The sequence below is a fragment of the Melitaea cinxia genome, chromosome 4, assembly GCF_905220565.1.
Source record: "Melitaea cinxia chromosome 4, ilMelCinx1.1, whole genome shotgun sequence".
Lineage (NCBI taxonomy): Eukaryota > Metazoa > Arthropoda > Insecta > Lepidoptera > Nymphalidae > Melitaea > Melitaea cinxia.
Window position 1 is genome coordinate 15,474,789 of NC_059397.1, and position 25,429 is coordinate 15,500,217.

Consider the following 25,429-nt stretch of genomic DNA (forward strand, 5'->3'; position numbering starts at 1 on the left):
ATATAACAAGGCGAAATAATATCTATACATATAATAAAATGGTAGGAAAGTCAAAACTGTACATTGAATATTTTTTTAAAAGAATACTTGGGGTGTGATCTACAATCGATACCGAAGCCAAAAATATAGTTTTTAGAATTTTTGTCTGTTTGTCTGTTTGTCTGTATGTATGTCCGGGATAAACTCAAAAAGTACCGCATGGATTTACTTCAAATTTGGCTCGAATATTATTAAGAAGTCAGGTCAACATATAGGCTACATATTATCATGCTATCAACTACCGGGAACGAGCAGTGAACCTTTATTTCCTCAACGCATTCTGTAACAACGTGTAATCTAACGACGCATATTTGAATGTTGTTGTTATTATGTTAATAACCATGCTATATAAGCTAGCTTCACACTATAAAAATCACGCAATATAAGTAAGTAAGCCGATAAACATAATTAAATGAATATAATTAGAAAAGACAATTTTAAAGCAGCGCCATCTATGAGATTTTTCTGTAGATATGAAATGTAAAGAAGAAACGGGTAAATGAATGTTATTTTAAAAGGTATAATCGTAGGTATTTTTGGTGCTGTATAGCGTTCACGCAGACGACGTCGTGGGCAGCAGCTAGTTATATATAAAATACAAAAATCATTATTAAATTAAGGAAAATATTTTATTACGAACGGTGTTTTTGTTTAATTACTAATTTTAGCGAGACCTGAAGAGCTACTAGCATACTTATAATGTAAACATTTTTTTTTTTATATATATATAAACGGCTACCTAGAAACAACTTTATGAGTGTTATTATAAAAAAATATGTAGTTTTTATAATATTAATAACACGTTTTTAAAGGAACTAATATATTTATCTGTAATTAAAATAATTAAAGTTACGTTTAGTTAGGCCTTATCGTGATTGTAACGTAAGGTGGTAACTTAGTATTTTTTAAAGCTATTTTATACGTAAATATGCAATGAAATCAATTTTGAAGAAAACAAATTTAATTTTTCCTCTATTTTGCTGCGAACACCATTAATATAATAAGAATAACAATATAACATACCTTATTAAAATAACATGTCTTACAAGAAATTTACAACGAAAAATAAATAAGACGATCCCCATGAAAAGCGCAACATCTGAACGACGTGGAAGAAGGTGACCTCAGAAACTAATTAAATGACCAAATTCCTCGTCGCTGACCTCTATACGGACTGGTACTTCTGGTACACTAGTCTCTAGCGGTTGCTCTCAGAAAGTTTCAGGATTAATACGACATTGTATTCGCCTCGTTAGAATAAACATTATTCTACGCAAAGTTCTTCTTTTATTGCCTTTCTCCTTGTCCGTTCGTCGTGTCATCGCGTCGTCACACCTATATCGTGTCTACACATCCCCATCCTGCCGTCGTGCTCGTATCTTTGTGTCGTCGTTCCGTAACTGCATTGTGATGCAGCCCTCACCCCCCAAATACATCTTGTTAAAATAATTGATTCAATAATTTAATTTCTTAATACGAATATTTCATTTGTCGAAACAACCATCTCGTAAAGTTCTTGAATACCATATAGAAAATGACAGTTCATCCAATATAAACATGTCTTGACAATATTGTAGAATTTGACTTTTTTTATTCCTACATAAGTACAATAAAATCGTTCAAAATTTTAATTTAACAACTATTGTGAGCTTATGAAACAGAATAATTTATTTATTTATTTTTTCTATAAAAAATTAACCAATTTTTTTTTTGTTTCAGATGTAACGAAAGCCAGAAATAAGTCGTATTGATTTTATTTTAAAATGACGTCAAAGAGCTCGTTGAGAAAAACGAAGTTGGGTATGCATCAAAGGCTTAAGTGATTCGAGTAGAATAGAAAAATAAAAATGTCGATAAAAGCCAGTGTCGGTTAAGCTAAAAGAGAAAATGGCCAACAAAGGATTCGGGGAGGTGATCGGCCTTTTCCTGGCTGTGGCGTTCTGTATTACGTGCCCGGAATATGGTGAGTTGACTTGTTTTTCATTTGATTGTAAGTGTTGACCAATTAGTGTGGATTGCGTGATATGTAGTTTATTTTGTACAATATCACGAAATTGCTATCGATTTTTGCATCGTGCAATTTTTGCAAAGGAAATTGTTCTTTACAAAGTTACAGGTGAGTATACAATCAATACAAATTATTGACTTCTTTATGTGAAGGTTTTATTATCGGAAAAAAATCAGAAGGCTGAAATTTACGTAAAAAAGCATTACACAATTACAATCTGTACTGAAGGTTGCAATTATGTTATTCAAATTGAAATCTGACCTACGTTCAAGTACTTATAAAACATATTATTATTGTACTAATAGTCTGTACTCTGTGTGTACAACACTAAAAAATCAGATTTTATATATCATTTTATTTAACGCATACAAAGCACCATAGCATAAATTATTTATTTTATAACACTTACCAGAGTCTGCATAAAAGCTATTACAGTTAAACAGCATTTTGTTAAACATAAAAGAAATATCCTCTAAGACGCCACCGAGCGCCACGGCGTACTACAAAGTAATGTCAAGATTTCAATTCAAATCCGGAGATCAAAGAATTACCGTATTGTTCCGTCCAACCTATTCCTTATTTGATATTGTCGAATCAAAGAACTTTACTTGCTTACAATAAAGTAATTTTTTATCTACAGATGATACAGCATCTTTGAACAGTTTCGAAAAGTCAATCTAATTCTTTAGCGATTGGCCTATTTAATTTATTGTAAGCGAATATTTGTAAAATTAAGTACCTATATCAAATGACTTCAAATAGTATTGAAGTGCTCAATATTTTATAACGTAACACTTACTGAATTTAGCTATATTTTTCAATATCAGGTTGTTTTTATTTAACATTTTTTTAAGTTAACATTTTTTTTATAATCTATTTTATAACATTAATTTTGAAGCCCAAATTACCTATTATTATTTCCACATTTCCTATTCAATATATAACAGTGAGAACAAAGCCGCAACATATGTAAGTTATGAAATTTAAAAAAAAAATATTTTAACAGTACATTGAAAATTGAACAACTAAAAATAAAATAGTATCGATTTCACGCGGCATTCATTACTATACCCCGGATACGTCTAAAGCACAACCAAATAACTGCAATACAAATAAAACACTTTTCACAATTTCGAACTGAAAACGTGATTTGTTAACTCAAAACCAGGATATAGCGTGCATTTTAAAACGTCGCTTTCGTTAAATCGACTATAGGTACACGCAATCAACATTTTCAATTTTCCAAAAGATACATTCGTTAATCTTATTCCAATATCCATATGAGAATTTCGGCGAAAAATAAATTAATTAACTCAATAATACTTTAAAGAGCAACCTTTGACCTTTTTGCTGTGAAACGTTCATACGAACCGTTTGAGCCTTTAACAGAAATTAATTACGTGAAACGGTAACGAGTTATCGACGTTTTTCATAAATATTATATATCCACGAGACTATAATTTCACTCAATTTAAAAAAGTAATTTCACGACTGTTTTTTATCTGATGTCGAAAGTAAATTACGCAAGCGTCGAAAGAGTGTGAATCAACATTTACGTTACTCGTTTTACTAGCGCGTTTACGATGTCGATATACAAAATGATATTAAATTTTATTAGCACATGTAAAGGAAGGGAGGTTTCAAACAAGTTCTAATGGATTAAAAGAAAATCCAGTGAATTTATGAAGTTTTAATATTTGGTAAAGACCGTTACATTTTGAAACATCAGAAAAAAACAATTGCTCATAAAATTATTATTACTTTGTTAGTTTTTTTTTTTAATATTAGCTTACAACTAATCTGGTGTAGTGGTGCAAGTAGTCGCCATAAACACCGATGGTTTGCCGGATATTTATATTTGTACTAATATTTCTTTCTGGCCTTTCTGGCCTGGTCTGTCCTTGTGAGTCCCCCCACCGTGTCTCGGAGAGGTACCGGTTGTTATCATAAATACCTGATAACAATCGCTACTCATAGTAGGGAACATATCCGCCCACTCTCAGTTCAGCATCATTGTGGATTAAGCTCCAATCCTTCTCCTACGTGGAGAAAGAGGGCTATGCCCAACAGTGGGATGTTACAGACTGATGCATTGAATGCAAATATTAATTATGTATTTTTTAATTATGATATGTTGTCAGGAAGACAACATTTCAAAAGAGCAGCTAATATGGTTTGTTAAGATGAATTACTATTAAAGAAAAATGAGTTTCATTCTATTCAGTCATTTAGCAAAAAACCAAAGGCTTAATTTTTTATTTGTATTATATAATATAGTATATATTCTGTTTCGGTTTTTTTGTATCACTGTCTCATTTTTAACATAGCCCAAAAAGATAGTAAGGTTGAGTAGGTGAAAGGAAATTGATGACAGTGATGGCGTAGAAAGGACGAAGACAAGAGTCCGAAATTTCTAGTAGAACCACTCTTTCCACTATTCGATATGATACAATTATAAAAATATTGCCAGATTATTTATAAAAAATATGAATTATTCGGAAAATCTCTTTATAACCAGAGAGAACTTGATGACGAGTATCTACATAAAACGTTCCAAACTTTAGGCCTCATTAACGAACCTTCCGAACGAACCGAATTAACGTTATTTTTGGCGTAAACTTGTGGAGACCTATGTCCAGCAGTAGACTGTATAGGCTGTAATGATGAACGAACCTTCTTGCTCCCGCCCAGTGCTAGTTTGAGACATTGTTGGTTTGAAATTTGTACCAAAAAGAAATCGAATCAAAATAATTACCAAAACATAATTCAGTCTATGTAAAAAAAATAACTAACATTCTAAGAGTTGATTTGAGTTACTTCGCTATGCTACGTTTTTTTTAAGCACAGTGTTACATTATAAAAATATATAAACAGGATATAGCATATGTTTGGAGAAGATTAATTTTCTTAAGAAAAAAAAAACACAGTTTACTTATAATTATTATATATATTAAAAATCATATTTTTAAGTTCCAACAGCGTATCTTTTTCAATTTAACTGCCTAGATAACTTAAAAAGGATTATCACAGAACTTAAAAAAAAAAAACAATTTTACCTATGCCTATTTTAATATGACAGTTAAAAAAACACTTTTCCATAGGTCTATAATCAAACCTTATAAATAAACATTAGCGTGAAAATTCTCTGAACGCATTGTCATTCCGAGCAATGCGTCTCTGTTAATGGTTTACCCAAAGCTATTTCTATCCCGCTCAAAATTAGCATAGTTTTACACTTTCCGCCGCGTTTTAGCCAAATTTATGCTATGAGTACTTGAATAAACAATCTCAATAGTTAGCCTTAGTTTACTTTGATTAGTTGGTGGATATTTATCAGAATTATATGTAGCTCTACAGATCAACACATTGTAATGGGAATGGAATGACCCAAAATTGAAATAAATAAAAATTCTCGATAATTTTTATTTGTTGTGTGGCTACGACAGCAAAGAATATAGCCACCCCCTATCTTCCCGTGAGTATCGTAAGAGGCCACTAAGGGATAATACAGTTCCACTACCACCTTCGAACTTAAAAAGCGGACCGATGGCGGTATAACCATCCAACTACTGGTTTTAAAATACACAGGCCGAAGACGGGCACCAACGTCTTTGGTGCGATAAAACCAGCCCTGCGGTCACCAACCCGCCTGCCCAGCGTGGTGACTATGGGCAACACACATGAGTTCGCGCCATTTTTTGGCGCGAACTTGTGGAGGCCTATGTCCAACAATGGACTGCGATAGGCTGAAATGATGATGATGATGATAATTTTTTAATGATGATTAAATTTAATTGTACAAACTATTAAGAAACCTTAACGCGGTATGAAAATAGATAAGGAAGTGAAATATTGTGAAACGACACTAAGCAGTGACGCTGACGCGTAACAACGTAGCAGTGACAGTAAAATGCAAACATAAGTTAACAAATACAAAAACAGCCATACTTGGCTACCTGATAGACCTTTAGCCCTTTAGCCTTTAAGTTTTCGTGGATGAGTCGCTGCAACGACATGAATATGTCGACGAGACGTTGGCGCAACGGTCACAGCACTGGTTTGTGGCTGTTGTGCTGGCGGTTGCCGGTTCGATTCCCGCACATGACAAACATTTGTATTGGCCATACAGATGTTTACCATGGTCTGTTTTGTTCCCCACCATGCCTCGGAGAGGACGTTAAACCGTCGGTCCCGGTTGTTATGATGTACACCTGATTGCGATCTTTAATCATAGTAGGGAATATATCCGCCAACCCTTATTGGAGCAGCGTGGCGGATTGTGTTTTGATCATTCTCCTACATGGAAAAAGAGGCCTATGCCCAGCAGTGTGATATTACAGGCTGAAGCGTACGACGAAAACGTCACGACAAAATATCTGTATAATTTAATATTTTAACGTACTTGATTTTTCTAACAATCGATTTTGACTGAAGGTTGGAGTATTTCACAACGTGCAAGGCTATCCCTATACGAAATAAACATTATTTATCGTTATAAAGAAAAGTAAACTAATTATAACAGAAAAAGTTATTGACATAATACTGTTTAGTAGATCGATAGAAAAACTGTTAAACAATAGTGCCTTTCAAATGACCTTCAATCACGCACTCGAGACGTCATCAAATATGCGTAATTTGATAACCAACCAATGATTTTGACGTATAAATAGGCTTTAAATTTTAATTTTATTAATATTTCGCATAAAGTGCACAAGTCATAGACCAAAACAGCTTTTGAACAGAACAACAAAAAAAAAAAAAAAAAAAAATTCAATAATTAAAATTATTGTTTGATTATTAACTAAGTTTATGACATTTTTCTAAGTGATATTACGTATTGGTGGTTTTAATTTTTAATTTTTATGACATTGTTGAATGAATTTTATATCTTTTTTTTTCAAATGATGTTAATGATGTGATTTATGCATTTTTTTAATTTTTTTATTACTTGTTTTAATTTATGGTTTTTAATTTTAATGGCATTTTTAAATTGAATAAACCATGTGAAAACTTCTTATATCATTTGAGTAATCATGAATTATTATTCTGTTCCCAAAACTTTTCCGACTACTGGATCTATTCGATATTGTTCTGTTCTAACATCGTCCTCCTTATGTAATTAGAATATTTTTTAATTGTAACGTACGCGGTCTAAATTTTACTATTATTCATTTTCATGTTGTCGTCACCTGTAATTGTGCTGGCACTTAGTTATATTACTGTTGATTATTATATTTTATGTAGTAACAGTGTATAGTATGTTGGTGATCTTATAAATAAACAAATAAATAAATAAATAGTCAAAAAAGTGTAAGCCTCAAATACATTTAGCTTCATTTAAAAACAATAGGTATAATATTATCAAATAACTAACCATTATTACAAACATAATTAGCAATTGGTCCAAGTCATTTACTTTCATATCAAACTGGCAACATTTAATGCAAAAGTCAGTTGTGGCTCTAACCTTCAATCATTCATAAGAAATACACACGTTTGTTAAACTATTTTAAATGTCTGCAATGACTGAAATTATGCCATAGGGCTTATTATATATAGGGATTACATATTTCTGCAGCAAAATAGAGCTTTACGACAAGCAAACAAGCTTTAATTATACTACAAAAATATAGTTTAACGATCGAGATAACGAAACCGAATGTGTAGTAAGCATTTTTATTTCTCCGCGTGCAGCGCTTTCAGCTGAAAATGCGAATAGCAAAATTAATTATACATTTAGCATTTATTTTCATCGTTAATATTATTTGAACGTAAACACGAGGCTCATATATTCTGATACTATTATGCGTTTGATACAAAAGGTACGATTTCCCTTTTGTTTTAAATCCTTATTAAAACTTTAAATATTAACTGTTTAAAAACGAATGAACGCTGTGTAAAGTTTTACATTCACAAAGGCGGTTTAGGCTTCGGGATTGTTTGAAAACCTTATTATCGTCGGTCGAACCTGAATTTTAAAAGTTATTATTGCATTCCATTTAAACTTTAAATCCAATTCAATACAATATTATTGTTATGTTTTATTGAACGAAAATTTGCTTAGTATTACTCCTTTGTATTTAAAAAGATTCTTTATCAGAATTGGTCACAAACATCTACTATCTAGTTATACATGTTTAATATTTTATTTGTTATTAAGTCGTTTTTGATAACAGCAATTTTTATTTTTCTGTTTAAGTGCTTGTGAAGAGTTTATAATAAAGATATTATAATTATAATAATTGTGTTTGCAGGCAAATGAGAAAAAACCGACTTCAATTATATCGACAAGTAATACAACGTAGGTAGACGAAACAGTAGTCAAGTAAATACGCATTATCAAAGATTACTCCAAAAGTTGTAATCTGATCTCAATGAAATTTAAAAGTAACCACATGATAAATATCGGCTTTCAATTAAATTAAAAATTATTAAAATCGGTACACCCAGTAAAAAGTTATGCGGATTTTCGAGAGTTTCCCTCGATTTCTCTGGGACCCCATCATCAAATCCTGGTTTCCTTATCATGTTACCACACTAGGAATATCTGCTTTCTAACAATAAAAGAATTATGAAAATCGGTTCATAAAAACTGAGGTAGGGCACAGCAGGAATTTCCTGCTCAAAATATGGAGCAGCCCGACTGGGGTAGTACCTCGACCTTACAGAAGATCACAGCAAAATAATACTGTTTTCAAGCAGTATTGTGTTCCTGTTGGTGAGTAAGGTGACCAGAGCTCCTGGGGGGGTTGGGGATTGGGTCGGCAACGCGCTTGCGATAATCGCTTACCATCAGGTGAGCCGTACGCTTGTTTGCCGACCTAGTGACATAAAAAAAAAAAACGACGAAGTTATCCCCGAACATACATAAAAATAATATACGGTCGAATTGAGTAACCTCCTCCTTTTTTTGAATTTGGTTAAAAATAGCCTACTCAATTTATAGTCCTGGGAGATAAAATATTCCAATGATAATGGCAATATGTTATGTTAATTGTTATATTATACGAATATGAGAAAATGTTACATAAAAATATCATCTTTACATTACACTTTCATAATAAAAAAAAAATATAAAAATATCGTAGTAGCGAAAAAGTTTTAATAATAATCAACATCCCAACACAGCAGGTTTTATAAAGCGCTGCCTACAAAGTTCTTTCGATAAAATTCCCTCCATTACCCCGAACTATCCGGGATTACCGATCCCGTGGGATGGCACGCTCTGGAGGCGGGGCACGTGCGCTCCCGTAAGCGCCTGAATCAGTTTCTTAGCTCTACTTGAAGAATTAAAAGAGATCTGAACGCTCAAGCGAAATATTCCAAAGGGGTTTTATTTCATTCCATTTATATTGAATTCGATTCACTTCGGGTTATAAAAACGTTTCATAATACAATAACGTCGTTTGGATCTTAAAGTTCCAACTCAATGTCATTATGATTTCGGTCGTCATCCTCGATATTATTCTTAATATTCAATGAAAACGAAACAAGTCTTAAAACTTGTTTTAATCGACCGTGAAATTTTCCAAGAAACTTTTCAAATTACGAAACGATAATTCAGAATAATCGCTTTTGGTTCTGTGAAAATTATAATTCTATAAAATTAATCACCTTATAGTGGTTTCTGTAAACAAAAATGGCCTGAAAATTCATAATGTTCTGCCCGTGGATATTTAGAAACTGTTTTAGTTTGGGACTTCGTGTGACCGTTACACGTCTAGGTTTATTACTGAACGTAACAGTTGTGTCCAATAAATTTGTTTGAGGTCATAGAAAAACCATAGTCACGCAATCGAGCGATTATCCAACTAAGTCGAACGTGTAATACTTAGGTGAACACAATACGATTGACCATTGAAAAGGAATAATGTTTTATTGTTTCCAATATATGTTACCATTTGTCTTTTTTATTTGTCATTCTTTTCGTAATTGTGTGATTGACTTGAATAAATAATAACTTAGATTAAATTATTTATAGTACTGTGGCAATGTAGTAGTTGTGGTATAGAATTTTAGTAAAAAGGATAGTAAGGCCGAAAAAATAAAAGTAAAAAGGATAAAAAAAAAATACAATTAAAACTGTTTATAAAATTAACCTTTGTATATAAAAATAATTGTGTTTGCTCGCAAACGACAATTATTACAACGTACGACAAGGAATACAACGTAGGTAGACGAAAAAATAGTCAAGAAATACGCATTATCAAAGATTACTCCAAAAGTTGTAATCCGATCTCGATGAAATTTAAATGTGAGCACATGATAAACATTGGCTTTCGATTAAATTAAAAATCATCAAAATCGGTACACCTAGTAAAAAGTTATGCAGATTTTCGTGGGTTTTCCTCGATTTCTCTGGGATTCCATCATCAGATCCTGGTTTCCTTATAATGGTACTACACTTCAAAATCGGTTCATAAACGACGAAGTTATCTCCGAACATACATATAAAATATATACGGTTGAATTGAGTAACCTCCTTTTTTGAAGTCGGTTAAAAATGATTTCGATGAATTAAAATTACACCAAGTGCGTACAAACAATAAATCATTGATACATTCCGTTGATGTGTAAAATTCAATAACACTAACAAAAAGTAATAATAATAACAAAAAATACTTAATATTTTGTACTATTAATTTTTTGAACATAATTTCAATATAAAATCTTAAGTAATAACTAAGCGAACTTTTTTTACGTTGTATAATGTACCAGGTACCTAATAATAACCCGCAATTTAATTTTATGTCAACTGCTCTACTATATTCGTTGCAAATTTACGTAATACAAAATGAGATTGGAAATTTATAAAACTAAAAATACAAAGAACGTTAATTTCAGTCATATTATTTTGTGTCGTAGTCACAAACTACGTCAAATAACGTTGGAATCAGTTTATAGAACATTATATAAACTTGCGCTTTATCGTAGAATTTGCGGAACCACATACAACTTAATATAAATATATAACTCGTACATAATTTATATTTTATAAGAATACAATTTTTTTTTTAAATAAAAATCAGCTTTAACACGTCAAGTATTGCTTTTTTCACACACAGTTGATCTATGCGTTAACACCGTAAGTTGACGATATAGCAAATAAAAAAGGTACTATTAATATATTAACAGATCGCTGAGACATCTTACGTCATAATTTTATATCAGTAGAAAATCGCAAGAGCATGTGAAGTACAGCAACATAATCGGCGAATTCGGAATGGCGCATTGCCGCACTGCTCCGAACAATTTTGTTAATCGGAACCTATCAAATAAAGGTAAGCACGCACAGGACGACATTTTCTGCGTTTTTACGTACGCTTGATTTGATTATATACATGATCATGGCTTTAAATTGAACTGACTTGGTCAGCGTTATTACATCCAAAATTTAATACGTTTTATAAATATTCAATTAATAAATAAGGGAGCTGAAAGGTAATTGCTTCCCTCTCGATGTCTCATTTCGCTATATTATTCCTTTACCACGTACCTATTTGTGGTTGCATTAGCATTGCAAGTAATCATGTGTAGTGATTATTACATATACATACCTGCTCCTTTGCTCTGGCAATAAAAAATAGTAAAAGAAAAAAAGTTCCACGTCAATTGCAAAACAGAGCGCGTACTGAATCTATGAGAATTTTTACGTAACAAATTAATAACCGTACCGCAAATATGCCGCATCGCAGTGCGCGCGAACTCTAAGGGGGTGAACTGAGGACAAAAGGCCATTGCGTGACTTAGCAGTGTTGATTATAATCTGGTATCGAATATTGAAAACTTGTGATGTGGAACAAGCCGTGGTGTATTAAACTTGAATGTTACTAATATGTGTGCTGTAATCGATTTTACAAAGGGAACTGTTTAGATTGGAATTTTAAATAAAGAACAAAGCATTTAGTTACATTATTTCGTAATTAAGTTTTTTGGACACATACACACACACACACACACACACATTTAATATAGGTAATACTTATCAATGTAGGTAATTTTAAGAAGTTTGATCCGTAAACAATGTATCTCCAATTGTGCTTACTAGAGATAGACTTTTCTCATTAATTCCATACGAATCGTATCGCATTTGTTTTGTCAACATGCAATATTAAAAAACAAACGGATTATGGGAATCAGCAGATGTGGTGAAATGCCACTGAGATAAATTTAAGGTAACACAGGATGTCAAACATTTTCATAGCGGTCAGCTATCTCTAGCTGCATTATAAACATTTATAGCCCAGCGTTATAACAGTAATATAGATTAATTAAATATCTAGGAAATGCTATTGTCAACTAAAAACGTAATAAATCAAGCCGAGTTTTAATTTATAGCCTAATTATTTAGTAATTAATACATCACGCTGCATCATTATGCAAATAGCACCGGAATGTAATGTAGATAAAGAAAATGCCGCAAAATGTTCAAGCTGGATTGTGTAACTAATTATATTGTCGTCCGTACTTCGCGACCTATATTCTGATCGTGCTGCTAATAAGGAATTACGTTCACGCTATTGTACGAATAACTTTACATGACTTATTTCATTCAATTATATTTTCACTGAATAATTATGATTATATTTCAGTTCTCTCTTATTGGTACAATTAAAAGAAAGCTGAAGATTTCGTTCCCTTGTTATAGCGCAGTTGAAAATTCGTAATTCATCTTATGTTTTCAAATGTAATAATTCAATTTCTAAATTCTTTTCTACTACAATTTCATTACTAAATATGGGTTGACCGAAGTCAAAATTTATACTTCCGTGGTGATTTTTGACAGTTTGCTGTTTTTTATATATGTATTAGATTCGCCTTGCATTCAATTACGTTTATTTTTACAGCAACCGACTTGTTCACTTCGGAGTTCTTGCTTTTAAACTGCTCTGAATAAAATCTAATTAAAGAATGAATACCCTCGGTTGCAGGCGGGTCCTTATATAAGTTGAAACATGTTATCAAGATATTATCAAGAAAAAAAATATCAAGATCAATTTTAATAAAAAGAAAAAGCTATCATACATAATTTGCAAAGCGAATCACTGAATGTCAGTATGGTTAGATAAATTAGCTGCTCTAATTATATTAAGTATCTGTAATTAAACTATTCAATATAATAAGGTGGTCAAACGCTTTGTGTCAATTATAATCGAGTTATTAATGAGATGAGTTTATAATTTCTAAACAAATTGACTAATTTCATTTTCACACTACTTCTGTTTTACACCCAAAAAAATGTTTGTATAAATAAATTGTGCTAATATTTTAGTTCATCTTTTGCTTAACACATGTTATCTACTTATTACTGATTGCTTTAGTATCGCTTTTATGTTGTTACTCCAAAGCAGTTCTTTAAAGCGTTCATATTCATGCCACAACACGATAGTAAAAAAGGGTGTAATATGGCTTCTACGTAATAAATACTTTGACATCCAATCTCACACTGATTACTCCTTAAATTACTTATTACTATTTTTTCCATCACTAGGGTGAAAGAGAAGTCACACTAGTCCACTAAGTATATGGATATCAGCATAGCAGGAGTAAGACAAGTAAATGCCAGACTATATCACGCTGTTAACAAAGCCCATATTAAAAATCACTTCCTTACTAATTATAAGCTTGTATTTACTGTTTTAGCTAGTCTTGTGCAAGCTCAAAGTTCTTCCCCAGTTGGACAACACCAGATTATGAACATAATATTCTCTGCTACTCTGCCTTCATAAAACATACACGTTGTAGTTCCAAATAGTGGTCACATCATACATAACAACAAATTAATAGAATACTTCTAGTGTTAACATTATTTTGCAGAAAACAGAGCCTTCTTCTTCTTCTTCTTCAAATGGCTTAATACATAACAATAATAAAATATTGAATGTAAATATCAAATTAACTTGTGCCCTGAAATGCCATGCAACTTCTGGTCTGCGTTTGATCTATGTATATTCCACGCGTTCGATCGATGTGTAAACTGAGTGTTGGATTTCTACCCACTTTAGTTTTATTTTTTCTTTTCTCAGTACATATATATATATATGTAAATGGCGAAATTCGTACAGAAGAAATTAACGAAATCATTAAAAGCTTGAAAGTTATAGATATCTGCTTAAACAAGGGAAGCCTTTTCAAAAGGATCGATTACGTGTAACGCTTCCAATTAGTGGAATGTTTATTCTTTCAGCGACTTATGAACTTAAACCTGCGTTATAGACCCTCATAAAATCAGCCTTAAATTTATCATGTTAAACATTTTCTCATTATGAGTGACAAAGCTACGTTTGTCTGTTTGTGAAATAAGATCAATAAAATTTCGGAAATTAATTTTGGAGCTTATTTGCTGAGAATTTTTTTATAAGTAGGTATCTTGCGCTTTTTATACATTTTACGCTTCAGCCTGTAATATCACACTACTGGGCATAGGCCTCTTTCCCCATGCAGGAGAAGGATCAGAGCTAAATCCACCACGCTGCTCCAATGTGGGTCGGCGGACATATTCCCGCTCGAGGCACGATGGGGAGACCCACAAGGACTGCACAATAACCCAGACCACGGCAAGCACCTGTATGGCCAATACAAACGTTTGTTATGTGCGGGGATCGAACCCGCAACCGCCAGCGCAACAGTTGCAATCTATGGCTGTGACCATTTCGCCAACGCGGCGTTATATAAAATGTTATATAGTATTTTAATAACTAGACCAGGATTGTAAAGAATTGTAATCAATCAGTTCTCGTTTCTTAAAACTTCGTTAGATCTCTAAGCACATTATTCGTTCTATTTTAGTGGTACGTTAAAATAAGTTGACTATCTTAGGTGACATTATAGAAAAAATATTACAAATTCAATAGTTTGTGTTAGTTATTTTGAATATCATCGAGTCTTCACTTTGAAGTATCCGCAATGCTTGAAGACAAAAGTCTTCAAAGAATGCGTCCTGCCTGTGTTAACATACGGAGCCGAGACCTGGACACCGACGAAGGGACTGGTCCACAAATTTAAAGTCGCTCAACGTACAATGGACCAGGCTATGCTTGGGGTTTCTCTCAAAGACAGAATTAGAAATTAGACTATCCGCGAGAGAACGAAAGTAACCGACATAGCCCACAAAATTAGCAAGTTGGAGTGGCAGTGGGCTGGTCATCTTTGTCGCAGGACCGATGACCGTTGGAGTTGACGGGTCCTGAAGTGGAGACCGCGTCTTGGCAAACGCAGTGTGGGACGTTCTCCGGCCCGTTGGACCGACAATCTACGTAAGATTGCCGGTGTAGGCTGGATGAGGATTGCGGTAAACCGGGATGTCTGGCGCGAACTTGGGGAGGCCTATGTCCAGCAGTGGACTGCCAAGGGCTGAAGTGATTTTGAATAAATTTATCTCTTACAAAATAATACACGTAATTTGAACCTAATAACCGCTCTAGTGTATTAGTGCGTGTAGTCGCCTAACACGCCGACAGTTTGCGAGTTCGAATCTCGCTCAAGAGGGATATTTGTATCTTCACAAATATTTCTTTCCGGTTTGGAAGTCTGTCCTTGTGGGTCTCCCTACCGTACCTCGGAGAGCATGATAAACCGTCTGTTCCGGTTGTTATTATAAATAGCTGATAGCAATCGTTACTCATACTACTGTGAGTAAATGAGAACATATCCACCAACCGTCAATGGAGCAACGTGGTGGATTAAACTCCAATCCTTTTCCTGCATAGGGAAAGAGGTCTATGATTAATAGTAAAACGTTACAGGCTGAATGCAAATTTGAATATTTATTTCTATTCATTTTCCAAACAATAACATAACTAGTTGTTACGAAATGATTTTATTAGAGAAGCCCTTATATTTCAAACTTATATTGTATACGTTACCTTACGTATACGTTACGTAACGTACCTAACTATATTTTAAACAAAACAATTAAGAGCAAATCAAATTAATCAAACTCATTAAGGCTAGAAAGACGGACATGGGTAAAATGAGCCATTTTGACATTTTGTTACCGATTATTCTGGTGCTTTTTGAAATCGTAACTTGATATTTTGTAACTTTTAAAATAGCATTAGTTTACATATTACAACGTTTAAACAGAATAACAGTTGTGGGTATGTAAAAATAAACAAAAATCTACCTACAAAGCTGTCGGGGTCATATGACCCACAAGCAACGTAAGTGTTTATAATAACGTTTCTACACGTTGTAGATTGATGTATCTCATTTATATTGTAAGTAAATATTATTCTATTGGCCTATACCTACTTTGGTTAACGTCCTAGTAGTGAACATTACTATTTCTAACCGATATCCAAAAAAAGGAGGAGGTTCTCAATTCGACTGTATTTTTTTTTTTTTTGTTACCTCAGGACTTCTTACTACGTAGACCGATTTCGACGATCCTTTTTTTTAATCGAGAGGCGGTGCGTGTACATGTGTCCCATTTAAATTTAATTGAGATCTAACACTTTTCTCTTTTCGAATTATATCTAATAATGCGTATTTGCTTGACTATTTTTTCGTCGACCTACGTTGTATTATACCACATAACCTTTTACTGGGCATACTGATTTTGATGAATCTTAATTTAATCGAAAGCTGATGCTTATCTTGTAGTTTCGTTTAAATTTGATTGAGATATAATGAGTACTGTTCAGTAGGTGCATACGCGTCACCATCTATCGGATTTCAGTAAAACTACTTCGGTTCGGACAATTGATCACATGAGAGGACACTAGCAGCTTATTATTTATAAATAATTTTGATGATTCTTGTTTTAGTTGTATTATTGATGTAGTTGAAGTTGGTTTTTTTTTCATTTGCGAGCACACACAATCATTTTTATATATCGAAAAAAAAATTTATATTCATCAAAAAAACATTGAAAAAATGGCCCGTTATCTTAGATAACAAGAATCTTTACCAGACTAATCTGGTAGTGATGATGATAATTATTTCTTGCATCTGGATCATTAACACAAAATTTACTCTCAAAACGCACGACTTCAGTTGTAAATATAATTATACTCAAATGCGATATTCTCCCATACGCGAAAACTCTACATTCGGAGTTACCGAAAATAATCAGTATTAATTGAAAGTAGGTACATAATAGGTATGCATAATAGGTACAGTACACATCGATGCCGATAATCCAAAGAAAAAACCTCAAAGACCGATCGTCTTACTTTCACTATATATAACAATAGGCTTTAGTGAATATAAATTAGTGAAAGAATATTATCTATCAGTCATAACCCCATGCTTTGTAAGCTTGAACAAACAATTTGAGCTAGACCCAGTTTAGCAAGTGCTAACACATTAACCCTTCAACTTTATTATATTAATATACAATACTAAACACAAACCTTATTTAAGTAACTCAATTAAAAACTTGTTAATACGTTTCGAACTCGTGAAAAGTTATTCAAATGTTTAATTAGGTACAAAATATTATTTAAACAGTACACTTGTAAAAGCCATTAAAAATTTCGGACGTGTACCCAAAACGACCTCTGGGTATAGCTGTTTACACGTTTCCCGACACATTACGGTACATTTAAAAGCATTTCTGTTTTTGAGTCACGTTTTTTATTACAACGTGTTATGATTGAACAATTGCTTCGTAAAAATTTAATTCGTTATCTTAATGATACTTGTGATCACATAGACTCCGTGCTAAATAGACTGTAGACTTAAAGAAAAATGAGAAGTTTTATCGAATCAGGGCTAGAAGTTAATTTGTGAAACTTGAATTCAAAATTGACATCTTACAAATGTATAAAGAACATCGAAAATAGTTAATTTGTAATACTATCACATACATATACGCCGCGTTGGCGCAGCGATTACAGCCATGGATTGTACCTGTTGCGCTGGCGGTTGCGGGTTCGATCTCCGCACATGACAAACATTTGTATTGGCCATACAGGTGTTTGCCGTGGTCTGGGTGTTTGTGCAGTCCTTGTGGGTCTCCCCACCGTGCCTCGGAGAGCACGTTAAGCCGTCGGTCCCGTTTGTTATCATGTACACCTGATAGCGATCGTTACTCATAGTAGGGAATATATCCGCCAACCCGCATTGGAACAGCGTGGTGGATTAAGCTCTGATTCTTCTCCTACATGGGGAAAGAGGCCTATGCCCAGTAGTGGGATATTACAGGCTGAAACTATCACATAGTAAAATAAATACCGAATCGTCAATATGTAAAATTAAAGAGAAACTTCAAATTAAGTGTCTTATAAAAGAATATGTTATTTAGTTTGTACGCTACGTTATAAGACTAATATGAATAATATATCAGCGGACAAACACAATTTCCCTTAAACGAAACTTTGTTGCGTAGGAGGAAAACATTTACAGGGTCATGGCATAAATATTTTTATTTTCATCACTCAACTTAAGTTGTCGTGTTAGAATGACAAATTGTACACTTCAATGTATGCAAATATTTTAATAAAACTAAACCTCTTTCAATAAAATATTTGCAAAATATTTTTTCAGATTTACTCGTATGAATTTCTCACACAATATCATTGATGTTTTATCGAGGTGTGTAAAAAATAATCGCGTAAATAGAAAAATAAAGAAATGTTTGTTTGATCCGAAAATCTGCTTTTCTTCTTACAATAATTCTTTTTGCGTTAAAGGATTACATAAATGTAATAAGCAAATTCTAAAGAGTTTATAAAAATCAATAAATAAAAATAAAAAATCCTTTTATTTCTTGCGAATTTAAGACACAAATATAAAAAATATATTTAAAATAATTCACCTATATGCATTGAGCAGAACTACTTTTTTTTACAGAACTTAAGTAATTTGTTATTTCATTCGGTTTCACAAAACTTAGATCGTTTCTTTTTTTATGCATGTACAATAAAATAATTTAAATTATAATTATATTTTAAATTATAATTTAAAAATAAAAACAACTAGCAAGAATAGAATTTATACTTGCTGTGAAATTGTACAGATCCAGTACTACATTTGTTACTGATTTTTGTCTGTCCATCTTAATTCTCTAAACGAATGGAAACACTTGGTATAACTTGAGACCGGACTTTTTTATTAATGAACAATTTTTTATTAATGATCCAGTTGTCAATCACAGTGATATCCCCAGAGATTAATGTAATTCAATTTGTAGGTAGTAAAAGTAATCAAAAGAGCTAGCTTAGTGTCTTGACCTTTTTGTGGTATTTAATACCGTTCGTGAATATCATATATTGAAACGGTGCAAGCATGAAACTCCAAAAGATTATGGCCCATATTGGTCTGGCTAAAAATTTTCCTTCGATTCGTTACCAAAAATTGCGGTTTGACAATTAGTTTTATATAGCTAGGATACCAGTTACCTTTCATCCTAAAATTTAGCACATTTGCCTTTGAGGCTTAGTTTATACCTTATGAAAGTCAAAACGTGTAATCAAGAATGTAATCGTAGATAAAAGCTTTATTTCCATACAAGATTACTTCCCACTAATGTTAACCCATCTGACACGCGATACACCTGTATTCGATAAAATGGAGGAGTCTTTAACTTACTAGAGGCCCTGGGCACTTAGATACACACTATGACCAATATGCCATTCGGTTACGCAAGGTATATCACCTGCCAGTGCACTAACATTTAAGCTCATAACTAGGATGTCATTAAATTAAACATATCAATGTTATCTGTGTTGATTTATTATGTTTTTTTTTTCATATAAAAATTACTAATTTTGTATCACTGATACGCCGCATTTTTCAAAAGCCGTTTATCCTGGAAATTATCACGTTTAAGCTAGTTTGAACTGGTGTGTACTGGTATTAGTTAGCGGGATAGACGAATAATAAAATACGAAAACATACACGCTCTAAATTAATACCAGATAAGTCGATTAATGTTCCCACAGCATTTCGTTATTAATTAATTCAGTATTCAAACAATCATCGTTCGCTTCAGCGGTTAAAGTAAACCGTAAATCTTATTTGAATGCCATCTCCCTTTCAAATCAACTCTATAAAAGATTACGTAACATTGAATTAAATCAAGATAATGAAGGAAACAGGGCAACCGATTGATCGATCAAATAATCGGAATAAATGATTCTTTTTTAACCGACTTCCAAAAAAGTAGGAGGTTCTCGATTCGATTGTATTTTTTTTATGATTACCTCAGAACTTTTGACTACAAGACCGATTTTGATATATTTTTTTTTAAATCGAAATATGGTCCCATTTAAATTTTATTGAGATCTGATAAATATTTTTCAAGTTTTATCTAATACTGCGTATTTACTTAAATATTTTTTCGTCGACTTACGTTGTATTGTAACTGCCGCGTAACTTTTCATTGGGAGTACCGATTTTGATGATTTTTATTTTAATTGAAAGCTGATACGTGTCTTGTGGTCCTATTTAAATTTGATGGAGATTTCATGACTAATAATCTTCGTTAAAATGGGTGAGCAACATTGCAGACTCATGCCGCATTATACCTTTCGTGAGTGTGGGTAAGTACGGCTATAATTTTCAATAAAAAACATTCAACGAGATAAAAGAATTCGTTTCCATATGCAGTTCTTCAGTTGTATGCGGTAGTTACAATTAATCACTTTATCGATTTTTCAGGACTAGGGAAAAATAGCATTAAATGGTTATGCAGAAGTACGTTGTCAAAGTCGCTCATATATTGAGTCAAAGTTACATTTAAAAAAGGGTTAGATTTTTTTTTTTCATGTGAAGCTTGATCTATAACTCTTATAGAATTCAGCGTTTGAAGGAACGCAGTTAAGAGTCGAACAACCTATAAAAAAATGTATTCAATTATTAAATTTGATTAAAACACAAAAGTGATTTCAAATAAGTAATTCGTTTCTAGCCATAAATACATTTCACGTTGAAATTGCTAACTGTGACAATTTATCATACGTCTAGACAAGATAAGACACATACGTGGTGTATGGTTAAAGAAATTTAGATGCGTTACTCCGCGTAAAATATCATTTTTCCCTAAAAGAAATCACCAGATTAAACTAAAAAGGACCCGATCGTCCTAACATTAACTCAAAGGTATATATAAAGGTAAAACCCGAGTCAGGTCAAAAGTCTGCAATAAATACTATAAAAATATCAGAGTGAAAAGAATGAGGTCATCCCATATTAAATTATTGTTTCGTGGACCAAGTTTCTGCTGCCCGATTCATCATTACGTAAACGAAACCTGCAGTCGTATTGAATTAAGGATGGAATAAAAACTGTTTTTATATCGAAGTGAAGAAAAGTAGAAAAGTTTTTCAAATCACCGAGAAAAACAGATGTAAGCTGGTTGTTTACGCTGTCTGCGTTATTAATAACTAGGGTTCGAACATTGTTTAATTGTAAACAAACTTTGAAACAATAATAATAATTCTATTCTGACATTATTTTCATCGGTTATTTTACGGATTCATTTGTTTTTTTTTTAATGTTTGCTTGAGAACACGAAATTAAAAATGTTAATCTTACTTAAAATAATTATAAATAAATGTACTTAATAATGATAATATGATATTTTTATTTATTTTTAAGAACCTCAGCTGAACTATTAAACTATAAATGTCTTAAATGGAATTAAATGTTTAAAGTTAATATTTTATATTTTTTTATTGAAAATTTAATAATGTCGTGAAACAGATTTTCTCTAAATTAACTTATAAAATAAAATAAAACCTAGAAGAAAATTTAAAAAGTTGTACACTATTTTACTAGAACGTCATCAGCTGACGTCATCAGTATAAGTGCCAGCATGCTAGGATACAGTAATAAATAAGAGTCTCCCTCACGCGCCAGTGCTGACATGCTAATAGCTAATGACTTTATAAATAATTTTTCGTTAGTTACTTTATTAGAGTAGTAGAAGAACATTAGATTAGTAGATTTACAGAAGTAAATAACAATATTATACAAAAATTAACCGACTGAATTGTTATGTAAGTGTTGTGTACGATACGAAAACTGAAAAATGAATTTTTTTTTTACGAAAACTATGGAAAAGGAATATTTTACGTTAGGTTAGGTAGTGAAGCCTTCTTTATAAACTGCAAGGAATTAATAAGAGATTCCTTAGCGACGTATTCCTTACGGCTTAAAGTGCTCGCATGCAGCGCTCTTTGATATCAAGTATAATAGGACGCAGTCAAATATTTGTGGAAGCCAAAACTTTACTTATTTTCAGATTAGAAAACTTTGCTCGCCGGCTAATGTGTGGAGACAGAACTAAATCTTTGATGGCGCTGTGTGACCTGGTTTAAATTTAATACGGAATATTTATATGCTTAAAATATATTCAAGTATATTTCAGTATTACTCTTAATATTTTAGCGTTTGTGTAATGTAATGATTTGAACTCAGTTAAGGTCCACGGCCTGCGTGTTACTAATATTTTTATTATTTTATTTTAACTGTGTTTTTGATTATCTAATATGTTTTACGTGTTAGATTTCCTTTTATATTTTTTATTCATTTGAATAATATTATTTATTATTATATTATATAATATGTCTGTCTGTAATCACATGGAGCTTTATAAACTATATTATAAGTATTAGGGATTTAATTTTGTATAACAGTATTAATCAATTTGTATTGTATAAATAACATTAATATAGTGTTCAATACTAATAACACAACACTAGTCGAGTACTATGAAAAATATTTGTGACGTTGACCCCACTACAGTTGCTATAAAAATAGTAAAATCCATTCACAAAATTATTGTTTTATGAATCGTCCACGGGAGCAACATAGTGTACGTAAGCAGTGCTCATATTCACTCTCCTAAACTCTTGTTTCGCTCCGATTCCGTAGCATATTTTTATAAAAGGAATTTCACATAATGATCGCGACGCTATTGACATTTTTAAAAGAAACTAATGCTGTATGTTGCTGCAACTGCGCGTTCTTGAAAAACTACTTCATATAAAATCATATTATAACATTGTTCCGTGAAGTAAAACGTGCGAAAATACCGTGTAGTCGTTAAAAAAAGCTAGCACGAAAGTTGATCCTCGTATATATCTATTTTATAAATAAATAATAAAGAAAAAAACACACACACACACACACAATCACCTCTTCCTAATCATCCATTCCTGTTGGATGATCATTTATTTAATGATTACACAGAGAATTATTTTAAAATATCATAACACTGTAATAAGAGTTCACCATCCTGATTAACTAATTCTATTGTATGTTATTTCTTACAAACATTAAATCTGAAGATAGATCGAGAATTTCTACAAATTCTTATACAGCGAAATCTCAAACAGTCGAAAAACATTAAGCCATCAAGATGGCGATGGAACCACAGATCATAAAGAATCAGGTAGCAGCAGGTCAACATCAAATCTGTTTGCGCTAATTCTGTACAGTTACTCACAAGTTCATGATATCAGAAAAAGGTGAAGTAATGTAAGTGTTTTCTTAAAAGAAAGGGTGACAATATTTTGTCGAATAAAATATAAGTATCTTACTAAAGAGTCCTACCGATCAGCCTATCGCAGTCTACTGCTGGACACAGGTCTTCCCAAGATCGCTCCAAGACTGACTTGTCTTAGACGAGACTTATCCACAGTGACAGGCAATTTTCGAAAGTAATTACTAGTAATTTCGAATCAACTCGCTAATAGATTCGATGACTTTCAATCTACAGAGAAACTGACTCTCTAAATGGTTTTAGTAGATAATAGGAGTTCACACTTAGTAGATTATTAAAAGAATTAAATATTATAAGCTTATACTTGAAATAGTGCTTTAAATACTATATAATGGAGGCAACATATTTGAAAATTTAATAATATCCTAACTCCCATTTTACTTTACATACAATTAGTTATAACAAAATACATATGTATGTTTTATAAATATAATTATGTACATTTATTTATTTCGAAAGTTCACAATATCATCTTATCATAACTTAAGAAGTAAATATTTATAGAAAATATTTAGTTTATGTTTTGTTAATTTTTAATTTATTTCGTGATTAAAATCGTATAACTATTCATAAAAATGATGGTAAAGGATGAACGAGAATATTTGGCGTCTATTTTCATAAATAGCTAAAAAAACGATACAATAAATTAATTTTACAAGAAAGATACTTTACTTTAGATACTAAAGTAAAGCGTCTTCGGTGCGACAAAGCCAGCCCTGCGGTCACCAATCCGCCTGCCCAGCGTGATGAATATGGACAAAACACAGGAATTCGCGCCATTTTTGCCGTGAACTTGAGGAGGCCTATGATGTCCCGCAGTGGACTGCGATAGGCTGAAGTGATGACAATAATTTATTAATAATATTATGTCCCGAGCAACAGTAATTATAAGCAAACAAATCAACATTTAGCTTACTCTAGCTGATATAATATTTACGATAAGTTTTAAAGCTTCTGCTTATGAACATATAAATTATAACAACCTTTTGGCGGATCGTATCTTGTAGATATAACGTCCCTTTCGCCGCAATTTCGCCAACTGTCGCTGCCGGGACATTTTCTCTGAGATTTATGACTACGACTCTTTTACTAATATTGTTTACTTCAGTAATGGTCATTTTTATTATTGCGTATTTTTGTCGTTTATTTCACTGTGGCCGTGAATCATAATAAAGGTTACGGAGATATATTAAGCAATTAAAGAAGTTTTATTACAAGTAATTAGACAGTGGTAGTTATATCATGAAGTATAGTAATTTGTGGTTTTATAGCTGGGCAGTATATTATTATTATAAGAAATGGCGTTAGCAAAGAATTTAGGTTACAGTTTTCTACCTCAAATAAAATACTCCTTCTAAATCTTTTTTTATTTCATCTTTGTACATACTGTATGTTAGTATGTTACAGTTTTTTGAAGTGAAACTTTTTTAAGCGCATGAGGGTAACAATTTTACGGATGAAACGGCAACGTTTTTGTCGATGGGGCCAGAACGGAAATCTAAAGCTTGAAATTTGTATAAATATAAACGAGGTTTAAAAATTAGTTTGCCAAAGAACTTTTTTTATCTTTTGGTTTTTTTGTTCTCTCGCACTACTGTACCCCGCGATAACACCATCATTCACTGCCTCGGGTAAACTAGTAGAGATCTCTTTTAGAGATAAGTTCGCCCTTGCCAACTGCCATTGTATTAATATTTTGTATGTGCTTTCGAAATATTTTGTCTTTTTCTGTTCGACCCACTAACACGGCTTTGTTTGCGTCCTATTGCCTAAGGCAATAGCCATATAGTCGCCATGAATAGGATTTTAATATTAAAATTGATCAATGAGAGAAAAGGATTTTTTTTATACTAATTGGCACTGGCGTGGACAATTTTATACTGTATTATGAATGCAACTAACATTTTGTGCACATTACATTACATAGG

At 32.3% G+C, this 25,429-nt stretch overlaps 1 protein-coding gene across 1 annotated transcript in view; it reads left to right on the top strand.

Annotated features, from left to right (window-relative positions):
- The first annotated feature begins 1,802 nt into the window (after positions 1–1,802).
- LOC123670426 (tyrosine-protein phosphatase Lar-like) overlaps positions 1,803–25,429 on the top strand; it is a 58,129-nt gene continuing 34,502 nt past the window's right edge. Inside the window, exons 1-2 of the mRNA XM_045603921.1 lie at positions 1,803–1,839; positions 1,904–2,002. Of these exons, the coding sequence (XP_045459877.1) occupies positions 1,803–1,839; positions 1,904–2,002 (136 nt within the window). The remainder of the gene's footprint in view (positions 1,840–1,903; positions 2,003–25,429) is intronic.